We start from the raw sequence: 17,565 nt of genomic DNA on the forward strand, positions 1-17,565 counted from the left end.
TGTAAAATAGCCTTGTTGGGTTCTTTGCATCCATACATGCATCCGTTTGCCTCTTAATCATGCTGTATACTTGTGGTGTTCATTCAGCCACAGAAACACTGCATCTACTGTAAGAAAATGATCCACTTTATTATATATAACATCAGCTGATCTGAAGATGAGAAGTTTTCTGTATGATCTGAGAATATCTGCCACTAAATATATCATGCAGAAGCCTGTGTACAATTTAACAACTTGTCTCTCCGATCAAAAGCAACCCTTTTCCACCAAACAAACACATTTTAACATTCATTTACCTTTTGGATTAATTTTCTGACAGGCTTTGATATCTGGTTAACAAGTTCAATTTTGTTGTATCAATCTCTCCCCAAGACAGTCAACAAATGACACCGGATAGAAAACCAAGTAAGAAACCAATTGCATTCACAGCACAATACATTTTTATTTAACACAGAGACCATGTGCACAGGAAAAATATCCACAGCTTCAACTGAGTAACACTGGCTCACCTCGAGGGATGGCTGCTGGTGAAACTTGAAGGGGGCAAGCAGACAACTGCACTTCAATTCACTGAGGAAACACCTTTTAAATCAAAAACAGCTGAATGTATTTAGCTCCACGTTACATCTCATGCATGACATCAAAAAATAGTATTTCTGACATTACAGTTTCATCAACAAACGTGGACATACCCGATCTCAAATGTTCGACAGGCACAGACACTGAGCTAAACTGTTGCTCTGGAAAATTCGATTCTGATTATGTGGCAAAAAATACATCAGGTTTTATTTTTTAAAAAAAGATTCTCACCTTATATCAAGACCTATATGACGCATTTCATTCAATAGCACATTCTGTAATTTTACCATGAAGCAAGTGTACCAGTAACCCCAAAAGTTTATCCACCAAAACTATTGTATTTTAGAACTACACATTTCAGACAAGTGACTGTTCAGTTATTTCACAAGACAGTCTTCCATTATTTTCCCCTAAATTTGTTTTATGTTATACCATCATAAAAGAAAAAGAAAAATACAAAATAACTGACATAAAGCTTCCGTAATAAAAGGTTAAGTTGAGGGTAACAATGTATGACTTGACATTATCTTAGATGGTGATTTACTGACATGTACACCTCACTGTATCGGAGACACACAAGCAAACTGACATCGGTATCAACAAAAAGCAAGCACAGCTTTTTAAGGCATTTAACACATGACCATACATGAACACATGACTGCAGAGGTTAAGCGACATAAATGTTCCAGGAATGATCAGTACAGTATATAAAAACAGTGTAGACCAATCTTTGCTGGTTTGCTGTTATACACGTACACACATTTTGTCTTTTAACAAAGACAAAAATGAGTCACAGCAAACTAAGCCTGCTATAATAAGGTCTACATCATAACCATGATGCAAGGTTAGGAAAAAAAACATGTTCAGTACTCGTCAGTAAACTGAAGACTTCTTAGAGGTAGGAAATGGGCATGGAATAAAGTTCCCAGGAGTTATCCTTCACTAGTCAAAACCTGCAATAGTAAATGCTATTTTTACCAATCAAGAGGCCCAATGAGGGCCACCTATAGAAGAACAGCAAAATGCTTAACACCCTAATAACAAATAAAAATCCAGCAGCTGTATTGCACTGGCACACTAGTCTGTGAGCAGTTGATGACCGACTACTGGCCAATGAGCACACACACACACCAAGCCAAACAAGTTTAGACAAATCAGAGTCAGAACTCTGTTGAAATTAGTTTGATTGAATCTAACTTGAATTTAGAATTTGTAGACTGAGCATCTCTAGGTTATTACATGCACAAACAAATCAAACTAAAGTCCTAAACAGTAGGATAAAGTTGCAACACTATGTTATAAGGAATTAAAGGCCACATAGAGAAGTTAGGTGCTGCAAAATTGGACTCTTTTCAAACCTCGACAGCTCATTTAAATTTTAAGATTATCAGGTTAATAGGCCTAATATTAAATTTCACACCGATTACATTCCTACTACCATCTGACTGAGTGATGTACCAGGTTGATTTAATTATAACAAGCATTTTGAGAGCTATGACCATCTAAGCATTCAGCGTATAATGAGCTTCATTAATATTACTCCACAATTCAGATGATAATACACGCGTGAAGATATCTGTGACACCAAATCCCCACAATATATAACCACCAAGGTGCAATAACACTTGACACAGATGCGGAGAACAGATCACACAGGGTTTCTTCATACAAGATGAAATTTACAATGACCTGTCAGTTCAGCTGAGGTCACAAGTTACAGGCAGAACCATGCAGAAAACAATCTACAGTCTACAGTTCCCAACTGTGTCCAGTTATTAAAACACAACTCGCATATACAGTACAGTACATACAGCATATAACCCTGCAATGAGTGGCTTTTATATGAAATTGTCAAAAATAAACTAATCATTTTTAGATATCAATTCTTTAAAATACCCAAATGTGTGTCTTTAAAATAAAAAAGGAAAATTATGAATTTAACAACTGCTGATGTCCAACAAGTTTCTTTCATAATATGAGCCATTACTTGTGGTTTCTGAGCATCCGCTGGACCACAACTGAACACAGTGACTGTGTGAACAATATCAGTCAGCTTTAAGATCAGATAAAGAAAAAGAAACAAATAAAAAGCATAATATTGCAAAAAACAGCTATGAAGTAAAAAGAAACAATGTGATTAATGTTGCAGTTGCAAAATAAATCCTAACATGATGTTGGGGATGTGCTTTAAAGAATACTTTATCTGTCACTGAAGACATTTACAGTGAATACTTTTCATTACTCAGATTACAGTGAGGTCTTGAGCTGTTGTTAATGACAGAGTGGAGATGGAAAAAATGAATGTCAATCAAAACGAGTTTCAACAGCTTATCTGTCTGAAACCAAATAGTTTTAAGTTATCTTGTCTGCATGACACCAGTGTGATACATCCATTTGCCCCAAAACAACTTCCAAGCATCCTGTTGTAGAATTTTCTGGTCTTGGCAACATGATAAAATGATCAAGCCCCTTGACTATTTGCACATTTTAATGAAAATAATGTAAAAGTTAAAAAAGAGCCCTAGCACATACATATTAGATTATTTCATGTAAAATTGACAAATCTGTTCATTTTTTGATTAATGATAGCCAATTTGTTACAGTATTTGTTCCCTTAATCTAATTACACTTTATGACTATATTTTCTATGAAAATGGCTGTATTCTATCCATATGCTTATCGACAATCAATTTTACAAGAACAAAACGTGCAAAAGGTCTAGGGGCAAAGTAGGTCAATTTGATTGAACACATAAAAATGAATGTGATTAGTGTTTAGGCAATCATACTGTATTTACAAGGATTCATATTTACAATGTCAGATTTTTTTTTAATCTATTTATGTGGTGAATTGAAAACCACTATTATTAAACCCATGATACACTATGAACACTATCTTCTTCACCATTAAGTGTATTATATTGGGGGAGTCCAGGCAGTAAATTCATGACCATATCTACACTGATTCATTGTAATTCCCTGTGATGAAGGTAATTTACAATAATATACATGACTGCAAGTCAATACAGTTTTTGTTGTTGTTTTTTTTTTTTTTTTTAGAGAATATTCATTTAATAATGAGCTCAATCTAACCCCAGGCTTCATTCATTGTTTCTTGGGTTTATAATAAATATATTTTTGAATTTGGATTGACAGAAACAAAGCAGACACAGCTCTTTCCCTGAAAGTGCCAGTGAGATGAACAGAGAGAGGGAGGGAGACAGATGGAAAAGGCCAGAAAAAGGAGGGGAGGGAAAAAGGTGAGATTGATGGTTGCGAGGTCACTACCAGTCTGCATTATCCCAGGTGTCCTCAGCAGGTTTTGTGGGACTCTTCTTCGTCTTACCATCCGCATTCTCCCAGTTGTTGTCCCAGGCCTCCCAGCTCTCTTCTGTACTGTGTTTGTTGTTGGACGCGGCTTCGGAGCCCCAATTGTCCCAACTGTCAGAGCTCTTCTTTGCAGAATTATCTGCAACGGTCCAGCTGTCACTGCTGGGAGATTTCTTGGCCTTTAAGGAGGTGTTGCTGCCAAAGGTTTCCCAGAAGTCCTTTGAGACAGGCTGGGTAGAACTGCCTTGATATCCCTCAGTGGCATCCATGTTCTGATAACTTTCTCCAGCAGACCTGAAAACAAGTCAAAACATGAAGAAATGCTTCAATAGTTCATGTCTCATAAAATTAAATCACATATTACAAAAGATTTTGTATGTGGGAGTTTTTAAATTGTAAGAAATGTTATCATACCCATCTTCTGGTTTTCCCGAGAAGAGGTTAGTCAATTTTGCACCAGCTCCCTGAACCTACAGAAAAGAGTAAACTCAGGTAAACAAAAATTCTATGTAGTTGTTACTGTGTTAGAACATCATGACTTTGTAAGAAATAAATGACTAATACACAGTATTTTACTTTACATATTTCTACTTTACATCCAAAAGCTAGAGCTATGCTGAAGGTGGGAAAAAAATAGCACCTGTATGACATCAAATATAATAATTAATAATCAGTATTTAGTGCACAAGAAATGAACAGACTGTGCTGTAAGTTCAATTTTAGCAACAGAAATAGAGGCAGTAATAATAAAAATCCTCACAAATGCTTATTTTCAAACATAGTACTCACCACCAGAATAATAATGGCAGCAAGAAAAATAAGAGATTACATTAAGTTAGTATTGTTCATTGTACATTCATCATTGCAGCAAAAACCAGTCTCCTTGGAGGGTTACAATGTTGAGGGGGGACTGCATCTGTAGTTTTTGCACATCTGTACTAAGAGGTTTTGGATCAGAGCAACTGTTCCTCACTTAGGAGACTGGTTTTGTGCCTGTGCAACATGGCAGAGATCTGCCCATCCTACCTTGTTTGCCAGCCCAGTGATGCTGACTGTCATTTCATCTAGCAATTTTCCATCTTTCACCTGCATTAATGCAAATTGTTTGATGCAAATTATTATCAAAAAAACTACTAAAAATCCAAATATGTTTGTCAAACAGAACATGTAGTGAACAAGTTTGTTTTTGATTGTGAGAAAAGCGATTGCATGTGTTTGATTAAGGGCACTGATAATCAACATGAGAAAAGAATAACCTTTTGTTTGAGTCAAACAAAAGGTTATTCGCCTCAAGAGAGAAAAACTCCAAATTAACGCAGCTACCACCATTTTGCAAGAGAATAAGGAGACAAAACCAAAAGTACATTCTATAAATACCTTAAATCACCAATGCCAGCTGTACATTAGAAGACAATAGCATTTCATTAATATCACTCACTCTCAGTCACTGGCCTCGGAGAGTAAACCACTACGCAGTAGAGTGAAACAGATTTTCTACTAATTAAAAAGCAAACTCCTATTTTATCACATTTGTATTGTGTATTTTGATAAATGAACATCAGAATGTTTTCTTCCAGCTACACCGGCCACATTTGATCTCATTAAAAGACACATCCTGGAGCTGCTCATTTGACAGTAAGCATTAGAGCAGCTATGTGGAAGCATTTATGTGGAAAACACTCACCATGATTTTAGGGAAGGTGATATTATTTAGTTCATACATTTTACCAAAAAACAAAGCTTATTTTAATGCAAAAGCTCAATTGATATGCAAAGCCAGTGACTAATTAATTGTCAGTAATAGCTCCAGGTTGTGTCTTTTTGTGTTTACCATTACCAAGACTGTGGCATTATATCTTTTGCCACAGATCAGTGAAGCTTGGCTTAAATTTCTTGCCAAATAAAAGATTTTTAACTCTGTTACGTTGCCAGATAAATGGAAAAACAAGCTGAATTGAAGTGAAAACTGAATGCCTTGAAATGAGGCATGATATCTGAACAAAGACTTTGGCTACTAAACATATTTAAATGCACTTTTAAGCCTTCTCCAATGACTGTGCTGAGAGTTCACTGACTCACACCCATTCCCAAATAAATAGTTCACAGCTGTATTGCTTTGGCAAATCTCAAGGTTGAGTTCCTGACCGGGAAGACAAAGGTTTGATAAGTTTTTTAGGGGGGTTTTGTATCTTTGAAACCACAGCTTTTGTCGTATAATGTAAGCTGGCATAAAGCAGATATTAGAAAAGAAGAGCAGTGTAGAAAATAGCACATTCACATCTGAAGCTGTTTTTGTTTCTAAAGCACTGCACCCCACCAAATCAACAACTTCAAACATCAATGTTACCTTTTCTTGGGTAGGTTTGATAACATTCTCATTTAATGTCTGTCCTAACTCTGTAGCCTGGTTGGAAGTCAGAGGGGAGAATTCACTTGAATGAAACACAGTTTAACATTCACAGTAGCGCAAGACACTGAGCTGCTTGTTCTGCAGTTGCATAAAGTGACCCATCATTCCCATTCACCATGACACTGAACAAACTCTAGAGGGTGTAATGGTTTAAAACATTTGCATCACCAGTGTGAACTTCTCTGCTGAGGCAACACTGCATACATATTTTTTCTGTGCAGTTTGGTTAAATATTAGCAGCCTTGGAAGTGTACATCACTAATTCCAGATATAAAAAAGACCATGTCTTTGCTTTTTACTCTGCCTCCTAAGTTATGTAGAGTAACATGTTGCATTAAAGTTATGATTTTTCCCAAGATTGTTTCCCTGTTGCCTTATTTACAGAAAAAGAACAAAATAGCAGCCAACACCTATGAACCAAAAACCTACTAAATAGTGCTACTTACACTATAGAGTTCAAATGAAGAGCCCAAACATTTTTTTTTTAATTGTGTAATTACCATTACACCTCTACAGCACTGTTTGCAGTCAACACAAAAACTGTCATGCATGAATGGATAACCCATTTTCACTGGAAGCGAGTGAAATACATTTCTATATTAGGGGTAGGAATTAAAGGCCATCCCCATCCCATAATATATTCTGTCCCATAATACAGTTAGCAGCTGCCTTTCACAGGTTATCCATAAACTCAAAATACAGGTACCAAGACAGAAACAATGCCTTGTGTAAGTATATCCAAGCTGAAGCACGTGAAAACGACATTCAAAATGTTTGTTTTACTGATGGAAAACTGACAAGCTGACAAAAATAAAGTACATGGATGATATGTATTTAAAAAAAAATAACATGATGTGGGAAAAGCGCCATGCACCTATTATCTGCTTTACCGGTTCAGGGGGTGCTTTATAGCCCCTTAACTACATCCAGAGAGGGCAAAGAGATATTAAAGTAGTCACACAGTTATTAGAGCTGTTTACATTATATGTTAAGAGATTTACCATGAAAAATAGCATACAGTTTGTAAATACTAACACTCTCAAAAAAGAGGTGACGACTTAATACAATACACAGAATAAGACTAAGGAAACCTATGTTATGTAATGGGTTAGCCATGACTATATTAATCTTACCTTTAAAGTTGCCTGGTTTGCCAGTTTAGTCGTCTGTTGGAGGGGACAAAGACGAAAAATAATAATTAATGACCTTTATTTTTTGCATAAAGGTTGTTACTTATATGCAGAAATTCTGATTTTAATTTCTGTGCTGCACAAATAGGATACATACATTTACTGCATAAATACACTTACATTATCTTTAGCGATAGAAGCAAATTTGCTAGCGCCAACAGTGAAATTGCTCCAACCCTGTCAAAAACACAAGAACAGAAAAATTGTCACAGAGGGAAAAAATACAACCGAAAGTTCATCTCAGGCATAACATATATATCATGACTTACTGAATAAATAGAAGACATGGCGTTGTTCAGGAAGTCATCCTCTTTCTTCTCTGGGGTCACTGTGTTGCCAAAGCCAACATACCGATTCTCTTGATTCCCACTGTAACCCCCTCCACTGAGGAAGCATCAAAAATTGTTATACACAGCAAAAAAAGAGTGAATAATAAAAACAAAATCTTGTAAGGCTCTTACCTCTGATAAGAGTTAACATCGTCACTCAACCAGTCCTCAAAAGCTTTGTCGCTGGACTTCGCTGAGTTTTGTCCAGGTCCCCCTGAGCTAAATAACAGAAACATGAATTGACTGCTTTGATGGCTGTTCTGTATCCGATATTGGACACAGCATGAGTATGTTTAAAACTTCCTCCAAACTTACCGATGAGAGGATGAAAGGCTCGTCTTGGGTTGAGGAGATGTCCAGTTTTTGGCAGAGGATGTCTCAATGGACCATTCCTTACCCTCTGCTAAAGTTGCAACCTGTCACATACACAGTGTCACCAGATTGTGTATTCTTCTGATGTAAAAGAGGCACAGTGTTTACAAGCAAAAATCTGACAGAAACCTCAGCCAACACTGGACCAATTCTTCCAAGTTCCCTTTTTGGTTTAATTCACAATCACAACTTAAAATCTTGGACAAGAATCGTCACAAAAATCCAACTGACTGTTGGATTGATTGATGATTGGTAATCGGCTAGAATAAGGATTTCATTCTAAGTGTGAAATGTGTAGGAAATGAATACAGCTGTGGTCTTCATTCAGCAAGAAAACTGAACATCTGTTAATCATAGACCTTTGGATCTGCACAGCTCACCTTGTCCCTGAAGAGTGCAGCAGCTTTGCTGTTGTATTTCTCCTGTAAAGTCCAGTTGGGATCATAATCATCTTGAAGTTCAAGAAACAATCGGAATTTTCCATTCCCTCCTGCTTTCATCTTCTCGAGTTCAATATCTTTCCACTTGTCCATGGTGACAGAGCGCACAAAACTGAAAAGAAGAGATAAACATTATCAGGATGTAATAATTCGCTGGGCTGCTGCAGCTGTTACTAGTCATTACAAAAATGGGAACATATACACACACGACTCATCAATGCATCCACAACTGGTTGCTCCCCTTGTTGTTCCAAGGACACTTTTAATGTTCATGCTCAGAACTGGTAGTAGATAGGTTTATCCAAAAACTCAGTGTACTCTTTTATTAAGTTTTATTTCATAGCTTGGTGAATGAAACCGTAAAAATCAGTGCCACCACCCAAAATCTGACTGGTAACATCTCTAATGTCACCAACTGCATAAGTTTCGAGGTTCTTACCTGAGATGTACTCCCAGGCCTCTGTGCTTGCCAGAGCACTCAAGACAAATCCAGATGCCATAGGTCACACTAACCCACTGGGGGTTGAAAGCGCCGCATTCAAAACACAGCTGAAAAGAAAAGGATAATTATTTTTATTACTATTATTATTATTATTATTATTATTGTGTAAAAAAAAAATGGTAGGCTGACCCTGCATTTATTAATAAATATATTAAGATTAAATATTTGCTTTAAGAATAGTACAAAATATTCATTAAAACCTTGCATTTCAACATTGTACATAAACACAAATAATGAATGAGATTGTTGGGACCACTGATCTCAAGTTTCTATCTATCTTAACCGTTTAAAAGACAAAAAATGACTTGAAAAAGTATAAAGTACTATTTACAATGCAAACATATGCTTGAACTGACATTTAAATGTGAAGCTATTTTCTTAGTATATTTATTTATAGGTTAAGAGACATTACAGTGTATCTGCCCACTGATGTTGCCAAAGATGACGGCCAACGTGTCCACTGGAGGTGGAATTCCACCTAAAGTTACTCCCACCGTTTATTTGAACAAGGATGACAGCAGGGAAATTTTGTGAAGGGTTGTAGGAAGGTGCTACAATGCAGGCCTCCCAAACACCTGCTATCTTCCACAGTAGGTGATTTATAAGGCTCCATTGAGGTGACACTATTTTGACTGAGAATAAGTTGCTCCGAGAACTTACATTATTCTCATCCTGGGTTCTCACTTCCTTCAGAACTCGTCTGGTCCTTGGACTTGCCATCTTGACCCACACTGAAAGAAAATTATAGAGGGTGTTCACAATTACAGGTTATCAATTTATTCATGTAATTATGTTCAACACAACAAATCATACAGCTAGGAATAAATCCTTCTGAGCCCATTCTTACGTCTTGAAGGAACAGCCTACCACTGAATAAAATCCCAGCAATACCAGAGCTGTATTACACATACTGAAATGACATGCTCCTACTGGCCTGTCTTTGCAAGACAAAATACACCCTAAAATAGAAGTAACAGTTTTATTATATAACAGAGATCAGATTTGAATTTGTGCATTTGAACCAACCTCTCCAAAAGCTGAGCAGCAGAGAGGGAAACTACTTTGATGGTGTCATCTAAAACAAACATGGACCTGCTCCATGGACAGCTTGAGATTAATTGTGTCTTGCCTGGAAAGTGGATGAAAGCAGCAGGCTGCAGCAGCATAGGTGAAAAAAACTGCAATAAAGCCTTTCCTGTGCACAGTCTTGGATCAGAAGATCAGGGCTAAAAATTTGGAACCTGTGAACGTTAGGCAATTTTTGATAAATGGCTTAAATAAGTAATTGATTATTGCAATTGTTGTTGGCTTAGTGTCAGTGGTATTTGTCAGTGTTTATTCTCTCTTTAAATAAAGGTACGACTGATGGTGCATTTTTTTTTTTTTGTCAACAAATTTAAAACCAACAATCAATTGACCCTGATGAGATCTCTATTGCCATCTAAAATCTATTTAATCACTGAGTGACACTGTGTGACATGTTCCTTCAGTACAATGAACTCGGGCACAATAGTTTCGTTTGAGCCAATCTTACAAGCACTGTCTTGCTATCATTAATACTCACTAGAACACCAAGTGTGTAACCTGTGTCCTGGTTAAATAACAGTTGCTACAAACTGCAATGTAAAGATTTATGTTGTTATCACGAAGAAAGAATGGGGTTGGGGCTGTGTGCCTGAACAGGTTGGGGATATGAGCTGATACATTCATTGTCCAGTGCACAAGGTGACATTTTTAAATTGCTAGTTTTGTTTGACCAATTCACAATGATATAACAAAGAGGAAAGAGAATAACATCCAAATGTGAAGCTAGGGATTCATTTTCAACTAATCCTTGAACCAACTGATAAATCATCACTGGAGCAGTCCAATATACTGTAATATTTCTGGTACAAGGTGGATTTTCACTTGAACAGAGTATTCTACATACTAGAAAAGTCTCTTGATCAAAGACTGTTTCTCATCTCGACAGAGCACTGGCAATTTTGTGGAGTTTCAAAGGGAAAAGTGATCTTGTTGGATATTCTGTAAGAACAGTCAGATTTCATTTGTCCCCGAGAGCAAGGTTTGTAATCTATGATTTTATGTAGGCAAGGTTCTGTTCAAACAAGGCCTAAATGCAAATAGGTGGAGTTTACTTTATTATCTTACATGGGAGAAATTTTGTCTTGGGGACACTACAAACATTATAGTAAAAAGACATTAAAAACACATTCGATGGGCGCACATTACACGCCTTTTACTTTAAACAAACGTGCAGTTGATAAAACCTGCAGTTCTCTTAAGAGTCCTCCTGCTGTTCTGTCCTGCAGGAGTTGCCCATTCATAATTTGACTGACAGGGGCATGAATGAAAGTTTACAGAGGCCGTGCTTATACAGAGGTTTCATTAGCACATACTCAGGGTCAGGTAAAGGCTTCTTGGCCTGCCGCACAGTGGACTGCTCTAGTGTCTTGAGGAGTGAGGGGTGTTGGCGTCCCCGTAATTTCCCCTGCCGTTTCAACCAGATTAAATGTTTGAGCTTTAAACTAGACCGTTCAGTTTCCAAACCAGATGTAGTACCATAACGTAATGTGGACTCTGTAGTAGCTCTGTAAAAAATTAACATAATATTCCTGCAAACATCAAAAACTCTGAGACTCCGGAGCAAAATGGAGTCGCTGATGGATTTTCGTACTGGCACTTGGTACATGTGTGTGTCAGTTCAATTCACTATCAATGTGGACACCTAAATATACCGCTTTCAGTCACTGAGGCTCACACCCAGTAAATGTAATGCCCAGTGCACCAACCGGTGACAAACAATACACGGAGACACCACAAACAAATAATATGCAACATGAGCCCTACTCCAAGTCGCCAGCTGGGCAGTGCCATGTTGATGGCTGTAATTGTATGAGTATTAGTTAAACAACTATCAGGCCGCGATAACGTCTGTTTCTTAAATAAATTCAATCACTCAAATGTCACAGAAATGCAGTCGTGTCAAAGCTCCTCGACTCCTAACACACACCACAGACAATCATACACACATCACCTATCGTACGTGTCTGCTTAAGAAAAACATACGTCTTAACCATTACGATGACTGTGCGGCGTCTTGCTTTAAATGCTTTAAATGCTGATTTCAGGACAGACAGTGCAACATGTTAAAGATTTAAGTGACTCGATATGGTAGTTGACTTGCAATGCTAACGTTAGCTGCCGACCGAGCTAACTGATCCGTTACCTGTCTGTGATTTATGAACAAGAAGACGCTGTTTTCAGAGGGTCTGCCGGCTCCGCTGATAAACTCTACGACGGCTTTTTCCTTCTTCTGTCACGGAGGCACAGCAAATATTGTATTATCACAGATGTGTGTTTTTTCAAATAGACTGCTGATGTTAAAAACCGGTAGCCATGTTCCTGTTTGCATACGTTGGCAGTGCAGAGCACCATGGGAGCCCGTCGTCCTCTTCCTCGTTCTGTTTTTTTTTTCCTCAATGTTTTTCTGTCTCTGCTGCCTCCGCTGCCTCGGAGTGTGAACATGAACGTGCAGGCAAGGCTGCATTTCTTTAAAAGCACAGCCACTCAACATTAGGTTTAGCTATTACCTCTCAGTGTCACATCTTGAAAACGATTACTTTTTCTGGTCACAATTAGCATAGCCTATATTTGCATATTTCAAGGCTAAACGTTGTACTCCCAACAGACCTTTTTCACAGCAGACATTTTTGACTTTTCATTGTAGGAAAATCAACCATAACTTTAACAATGGCTCTGTTATATTCAAGTGTCCCTGTAATATATGAAAGTGTTACATTGAGTCTGCATTCACAATGTAAGGACCCTGAAACTGAAGCAGCTAAATGAGATTTAGCCATTATTAGTTTTATTAATTACACATGTGCTTGTCCTACTCTGTCTTAAGTGAAAAAGGTTTGGTCATGGTATCCTCCTTGTCATGCCTTGCATACCTACATATCCTACTTTATTTATGTAAAAGTGGTATTCAGATAAAGGCACCTTGCCATGCCTTGCCCCTTCCGCGTTATTTACATAGTCTTATACATGCTTATTATTTTAATATTAACCTAAATTTATCAATACATAGGCTAGAAAAACGTGGATTGAAAGACTTAGCATCTAGCCTGTCTAATAATCCCATCAATCTTGATGACAGCAAAAATTTTGCATTTTGATGACCAGCAGTTTAAAGCAAGCATCTACCATGAGGCCTCACCATAATGTCACTTGTCTTTAGCTCAGGACCTGCAATTACTGTATGTCCCTGCACGTTTTCTGTCTTTTTTAGTTGCTACTGTCAAACACTATCTAATAAAGGCAAAAAGAAAGGCAATCTGGAAATTGTTTTGTTGAGCTAAAAAATAATATTGCAACCCACTGTTAAAAATTGTAGGCGTCATTTATTTAAAATGAGCACCATATTTCTATTTTTACTGTTTAATTCTCCTGACCAGCACAACTTTGCTATTTTACAACCTTTTTCTCTAGAAGAATAAATCACATCATTCCAACAAGTCAACCATAAAGCATTTTTTTCTCTCCCTCATGTCAAAATATTTATGGCAGGTAAGTGCAGGAAAATATCAACTCGCTGTACCAGCCAACATACTTAACGTAGCTTGTTTTCACTGCAGGCACATTTCTAGGACCAATTTTAGGAAACATGCCAGTGTCTCGTCTAAAATGATTTCCTCTGACATAGATCCTGGTCGCATAGTGGTCTAGAAACTGCCTAAACTACCTGTCTTCTCATGGTTACAACTGCTATCTTGGATTGTCCCTATCACTATTAATATTTTTGACTGGCGGTCAGAAAAAAAAGTCTGAAAACATTACTTTTGGCTTTGATATATGAAACTGTTGCTGGTAAGATTGTAATCACATTTTATTCTATAAAATGGTCATCATAACTTTATCATGAAAGAATGGAAACAGTAAAAAAAAATCAATAACTTTTATAAACCTTAATATCAACAAATAAATGTTTGTTGTCGTTTTGATTTAATATTAACAGTCACTCCGTAAACCCATCAGTAATGGCATTCATGGTGCATATTATCACACTGTATTATTATCATTTAAACCATACAACACACATGGGTAATAACTGTCACTGGCATTGCAAATTAGATTTTATATAACGTGAGAAAAGTCAAGGTAACTGAAATTCAACAACTGCTCAGTGGCACAGCATTTTCTACCAGAATGAAGCCTTTGTTTACAGTATCTATATTAATCCTTTATTTACCCTAACTCATCCTCTTAAAATCTACTTTCAGAGATTTAACAAGAGAACTGTGATGAAACACATGAAGGTAATTTTGAGGAATCTGAGTGATTCAAGTACACTCTGCAGTGAAGGTGTTGCATTGTTAAATAACCATGTCCAGGGGTTAGGCTCCAATGCCATTAGCTGCTCTTATCTGATAAAATAGAGGTATAAAAGGGGTGTTGTTGCAGCTGGGGGAGCCACTCTCTGTACTGTGAGTTGTGCATCATCATGAATAAGTCTACAAGTTTGAAGGTGCGCCTGCCGGTGTTTGTGCTGGTGTTGGAGGTCGTCATTCTGGTTCTTTATGCTGTCTTTGTCACTTATGATGACAATGCCAACGCTAAGCTGCAAAACAATGAGACCAACCCAATGGACAACTCCCTGTATCGTGACTATCCCTACTTTGCTGATGTCCAGGTGATGATCTTCATAGGCTTCGGTTGTCTGCTGGCCTTCTTCCGATTCTACGGCTTCAGTGGAATGGTCTTCAACTTTCTTACAGCTACTTTTGCGATCCAGTGGGCGATCCTGATGCAGGGTTTCTTCCAGTTTTACTATGATGGTAAAATTCACCTTGGGGTGATCAACCTTCTGAATGCAGAGTTTGCTTGCGCTGTGGTGCTCATCTCTTTTGGGGCTGTGCTTGGAAAGACCAGTCCTGTTCAGCTCCTGGTTATGGCTTTGCTGGAGATCCCTGTCTTTGCTGTGACAGAGTGGGCAGTATTAAAATACATTAGAATCAATGATGCAGGGGGCACTATTCTTATTCACCTGTTTGCCTGCTACTTTGGTCTAGGAGTGACATTTGCTCTGTATCGCCCGAGCCTGAATGATGGACATGCTAAAGAGATAACCAGTTATCATTCTGACATCCTGTCAGTAATGGGAACCCTGTTCCTGTGGGTGTTCTGGCCTTCATTCAACTCTGCTCTGACCTTTAAGGGTGACGATCAACACAGAGCTATACTCCACACTTTTATAGGTCTAAGCTCATCCACTATCACTGCCTTTGCACTCACTGCAGTGTTTAACAAGAGAGGTAAACTCACAATGGCTGACATTCAGAATGTGACTCTGGCAGGTGGTGTGACTGTTGGGGCATCTGTGGACATGATGATTTCTCCTGTAGCTGCATATGCCCTGGGCATCATGGGTTGTACTGCCTGTTTCTTTGGATACAAGTACCTGACTCCCTTTTTAGCCCGACACATGAGGATCCAAGACCAGTGTGGTATTCACAACCTCCATGGGCTCACTGGCCTGATATCATCCACAGCAGGAATCTGCGCTATCCTCTTAGCCACTGAGGAAACCTACGGGCCCAGTATGTACCAGATCTTCTCCCATCGCGCTCCACCCGAGGGAGATCCAAAGCTGCTGGAGCTGCAAAGGCTGATTCCTGGGTTGAAGCCGGGCTTGGGCCGCACTGCACAGGAACAAGCTCTCTACCAGGTTGCAGCTGTCTTCTCTACCATTGCAGCATCTACAGTTGGTGGGCTGCTCACTGGCTTGGTCATGAAGTTGCCCTTCATGGCGTCCCCAACTGACGGGGACTGCTTTGATGATGAGCTTTTCTTTGACATGCCGTCAGACTTTGACAGTGTAGAAATCCTCAAGACCGCCACAAGTGATGATGAAAAAGGACAAATCAAGTCAATGGACAGCAAAGTCTGAGGTGTCACACAGAGGTTTTTAGCACACAGTCAATGTTCTTGTAAATATGAGGCATTTCATTTTTAAATTATTGTCATTACAGCTTTTTCAAAATGAAGATATTTTTCTCACTTGTTTGCAAATGTTGTAAATGTGTAATTGATTATTATGCCTGATGAAGAGGGTTTTTGGGATTTCAGCCGGATGGTCTTTAAATATTAATATTGGTATTAAATATTAATCCTTCACAAAAGATGTTTACATTGTTGAAGTTTAAATTTTGTATGTAAAATTGACTACTAAAATTGTGAAATATGGCTGTAAATAATAGGGAATATATATATAATGTAATGTATTCTGTTTTATAAATTTTATTCAAAATAAATGATTTTTAAAAAATACACAGTATCTTTGTATAGTATCTGTTGTAGTGGCACATTTTCTAGTGAACACATTCAAACCATGCTTTCACTAACTGATTAAATAAAATCATTAGCTTCATTTCATTTTTCCATCTTAACTTATATTTATGATTAATGGTAATTCAGTGGCATGAGTCATTGTCATTAATTGTTCATCATTATCTTTGTGGTATGAGTCAATATGCTGGAATGAAAAGCTGTTGGTGGTTAAGTCATGTATATTTGACATGGATCATCTCCTTTGTGTCCCAGTGTATATTTGATTACAGACTTTACCAAACCTACAAAAACTGAAGCAGCAGAAAAGAATCAAAACACAAGATTTTTAACAACATGAGATGTTTAAAACAGTAATTCTTAGGATTACTGCCACACTCGCTGCTTCACTGTCTGTGGAAACTGATGTGCAAGAATGCTTGAGTACATGAACTGATGTCTGGTGCAAAACCACTCCACTCGCAGTAATTCATCTTTTCAATGCCATGTCTCATTGTGACACATTATGACATGTCATATTTCAATGTGACATTTTCATTGGCTTTATTATGTTGAGTGATGCATTGTAACGGATAACATCCACCCACATTGGGTCATTTTGTTGCACAACACCAAAGGTGAAGGTGTTATTTTTATCTAAAGGTTGTAGACCTTAGCTGATGGCGGCCTTGAATGGAAAAGCAACACAGCAAATTATGAATTGCCATAAGAAACATCTGATCAATTAACAAGCTGACAAGACTAAGGCTCTGGCCAAGTACTTGATAATATTTGACAATATATAGTGCTATGGATTGTTGAGTACTGATATTAATATTGATTTCAAGCTCTGTTAATACAGAATGTCCCGATAATTCTAGCTAAAGAGTGTAATTCATTATGTCATTAGCCAATAAACACATAGGCCTACTTAATGCTATTGTCCTGCCAACCTTTCTGAAGATCAAGGCAGAGTGAACTCTAGATTTTCTCAATTAGTTTTTTTTGCTGATTTACACATGAAGTGTACTTTACATTGCAAACAAAAATGATCACATAAGTGGTTGTATTTTGTTTACAGCTTT

The 17,565-nt window shown here is 37.7% G+C and overlaps 2 protein-coding genes across 4 annotated transcripts; one reads left to right on the forward strand and one right to left on the reverse strand.

Moving 5' to 3' along the window:
* Positions 1 to 371: 371 nt before the first annotated feature.
* arfgap1 (ADP ribosylation factor GTPase activating protein 1) lies at positions 372 to 12,586 on the reverse strand. 3 transcript variants are annotated; one of them, XM_022744866.1, is made up of 13 exons: positions 12,381 to 12,586; positions 9,812 to 9,882; positions 9,089 to 9,198; positions 8,590 to 8,761; positions 8,153 to 8,253; positions 7,970 to 8,056; positions 7,778 to 7,892; positions 7,629 to 7,685; positions 7,452 to 7,484; positions 6,256 to 6,312; positions 4,935 to 4,994; positions 4,323 to 4,378; positions 372 to 4,202 (listed from the first exon to the last, which is right to left on the reverse strand). In XM_022744866.1, exons 2-13 carry the CDS (start codon positions 9,869 to 9,871, stop codon positions 3,863 to 3,865), a joined length of 1,248 nt encoding a protein of 415 aa, XP_022600587.1. In that variant the 5' UTR covers positions 9,872 to 9,882; positions 12,381 to 12,586; the 3' UTR covers positions 372 to 3,862. The 3 variants fall into 3 exon arrangements, with proteins under 3 accessions (XP_022600587.1, XP_022600588.1, XP_022600589.1); XM_022744867.1 differs by lacking the exon at positions 6,256 to 6,312; XM_022744868.1 differs by lacking the exons at positions 4,935 to 4,994; positions 6,256 to 6,312 and adding an exon at positions 7,209 to 7,238 and having other exon boundaries at positions 4,323 to 4,372.
* A 2,071-nt stretch (positions 12,587 to 14,657) lies between these two features.
* On the forward strand, positions 14,658 to 16,103 carry LOC111221610 (ammonium transporter Rh type B-like). Its single transcript, XM_022745061.1, has one exon. It carries the CDS (start codon positions 14,658 to 14,660, stop codon positions 16,101 to 16,103), a length of 1,446 nt encoding a protein of 481 aa, XP_022600782.1.
* The last annotated feature ends 1,462 nt before the right edge of the window (positions 16,104 to 17,565 follow it).

The sequence above is a fragment of the Seriola dumerili genome, unplaced genomic scaffold (genome assembly GCF_002260705.1).
Source record: "Seriola dumerili isolate Sdu_G_001 unplaced genomic scaffold, Sdu_1.0 BDQW01000088.1, whole genome shotgun sequence".
Lineage (NCBI taxonomy): Eukaryota > Metazoa > Chordata > Actinopteri > Carangiformes > Carangidae > Seriola > Seriola dumerili.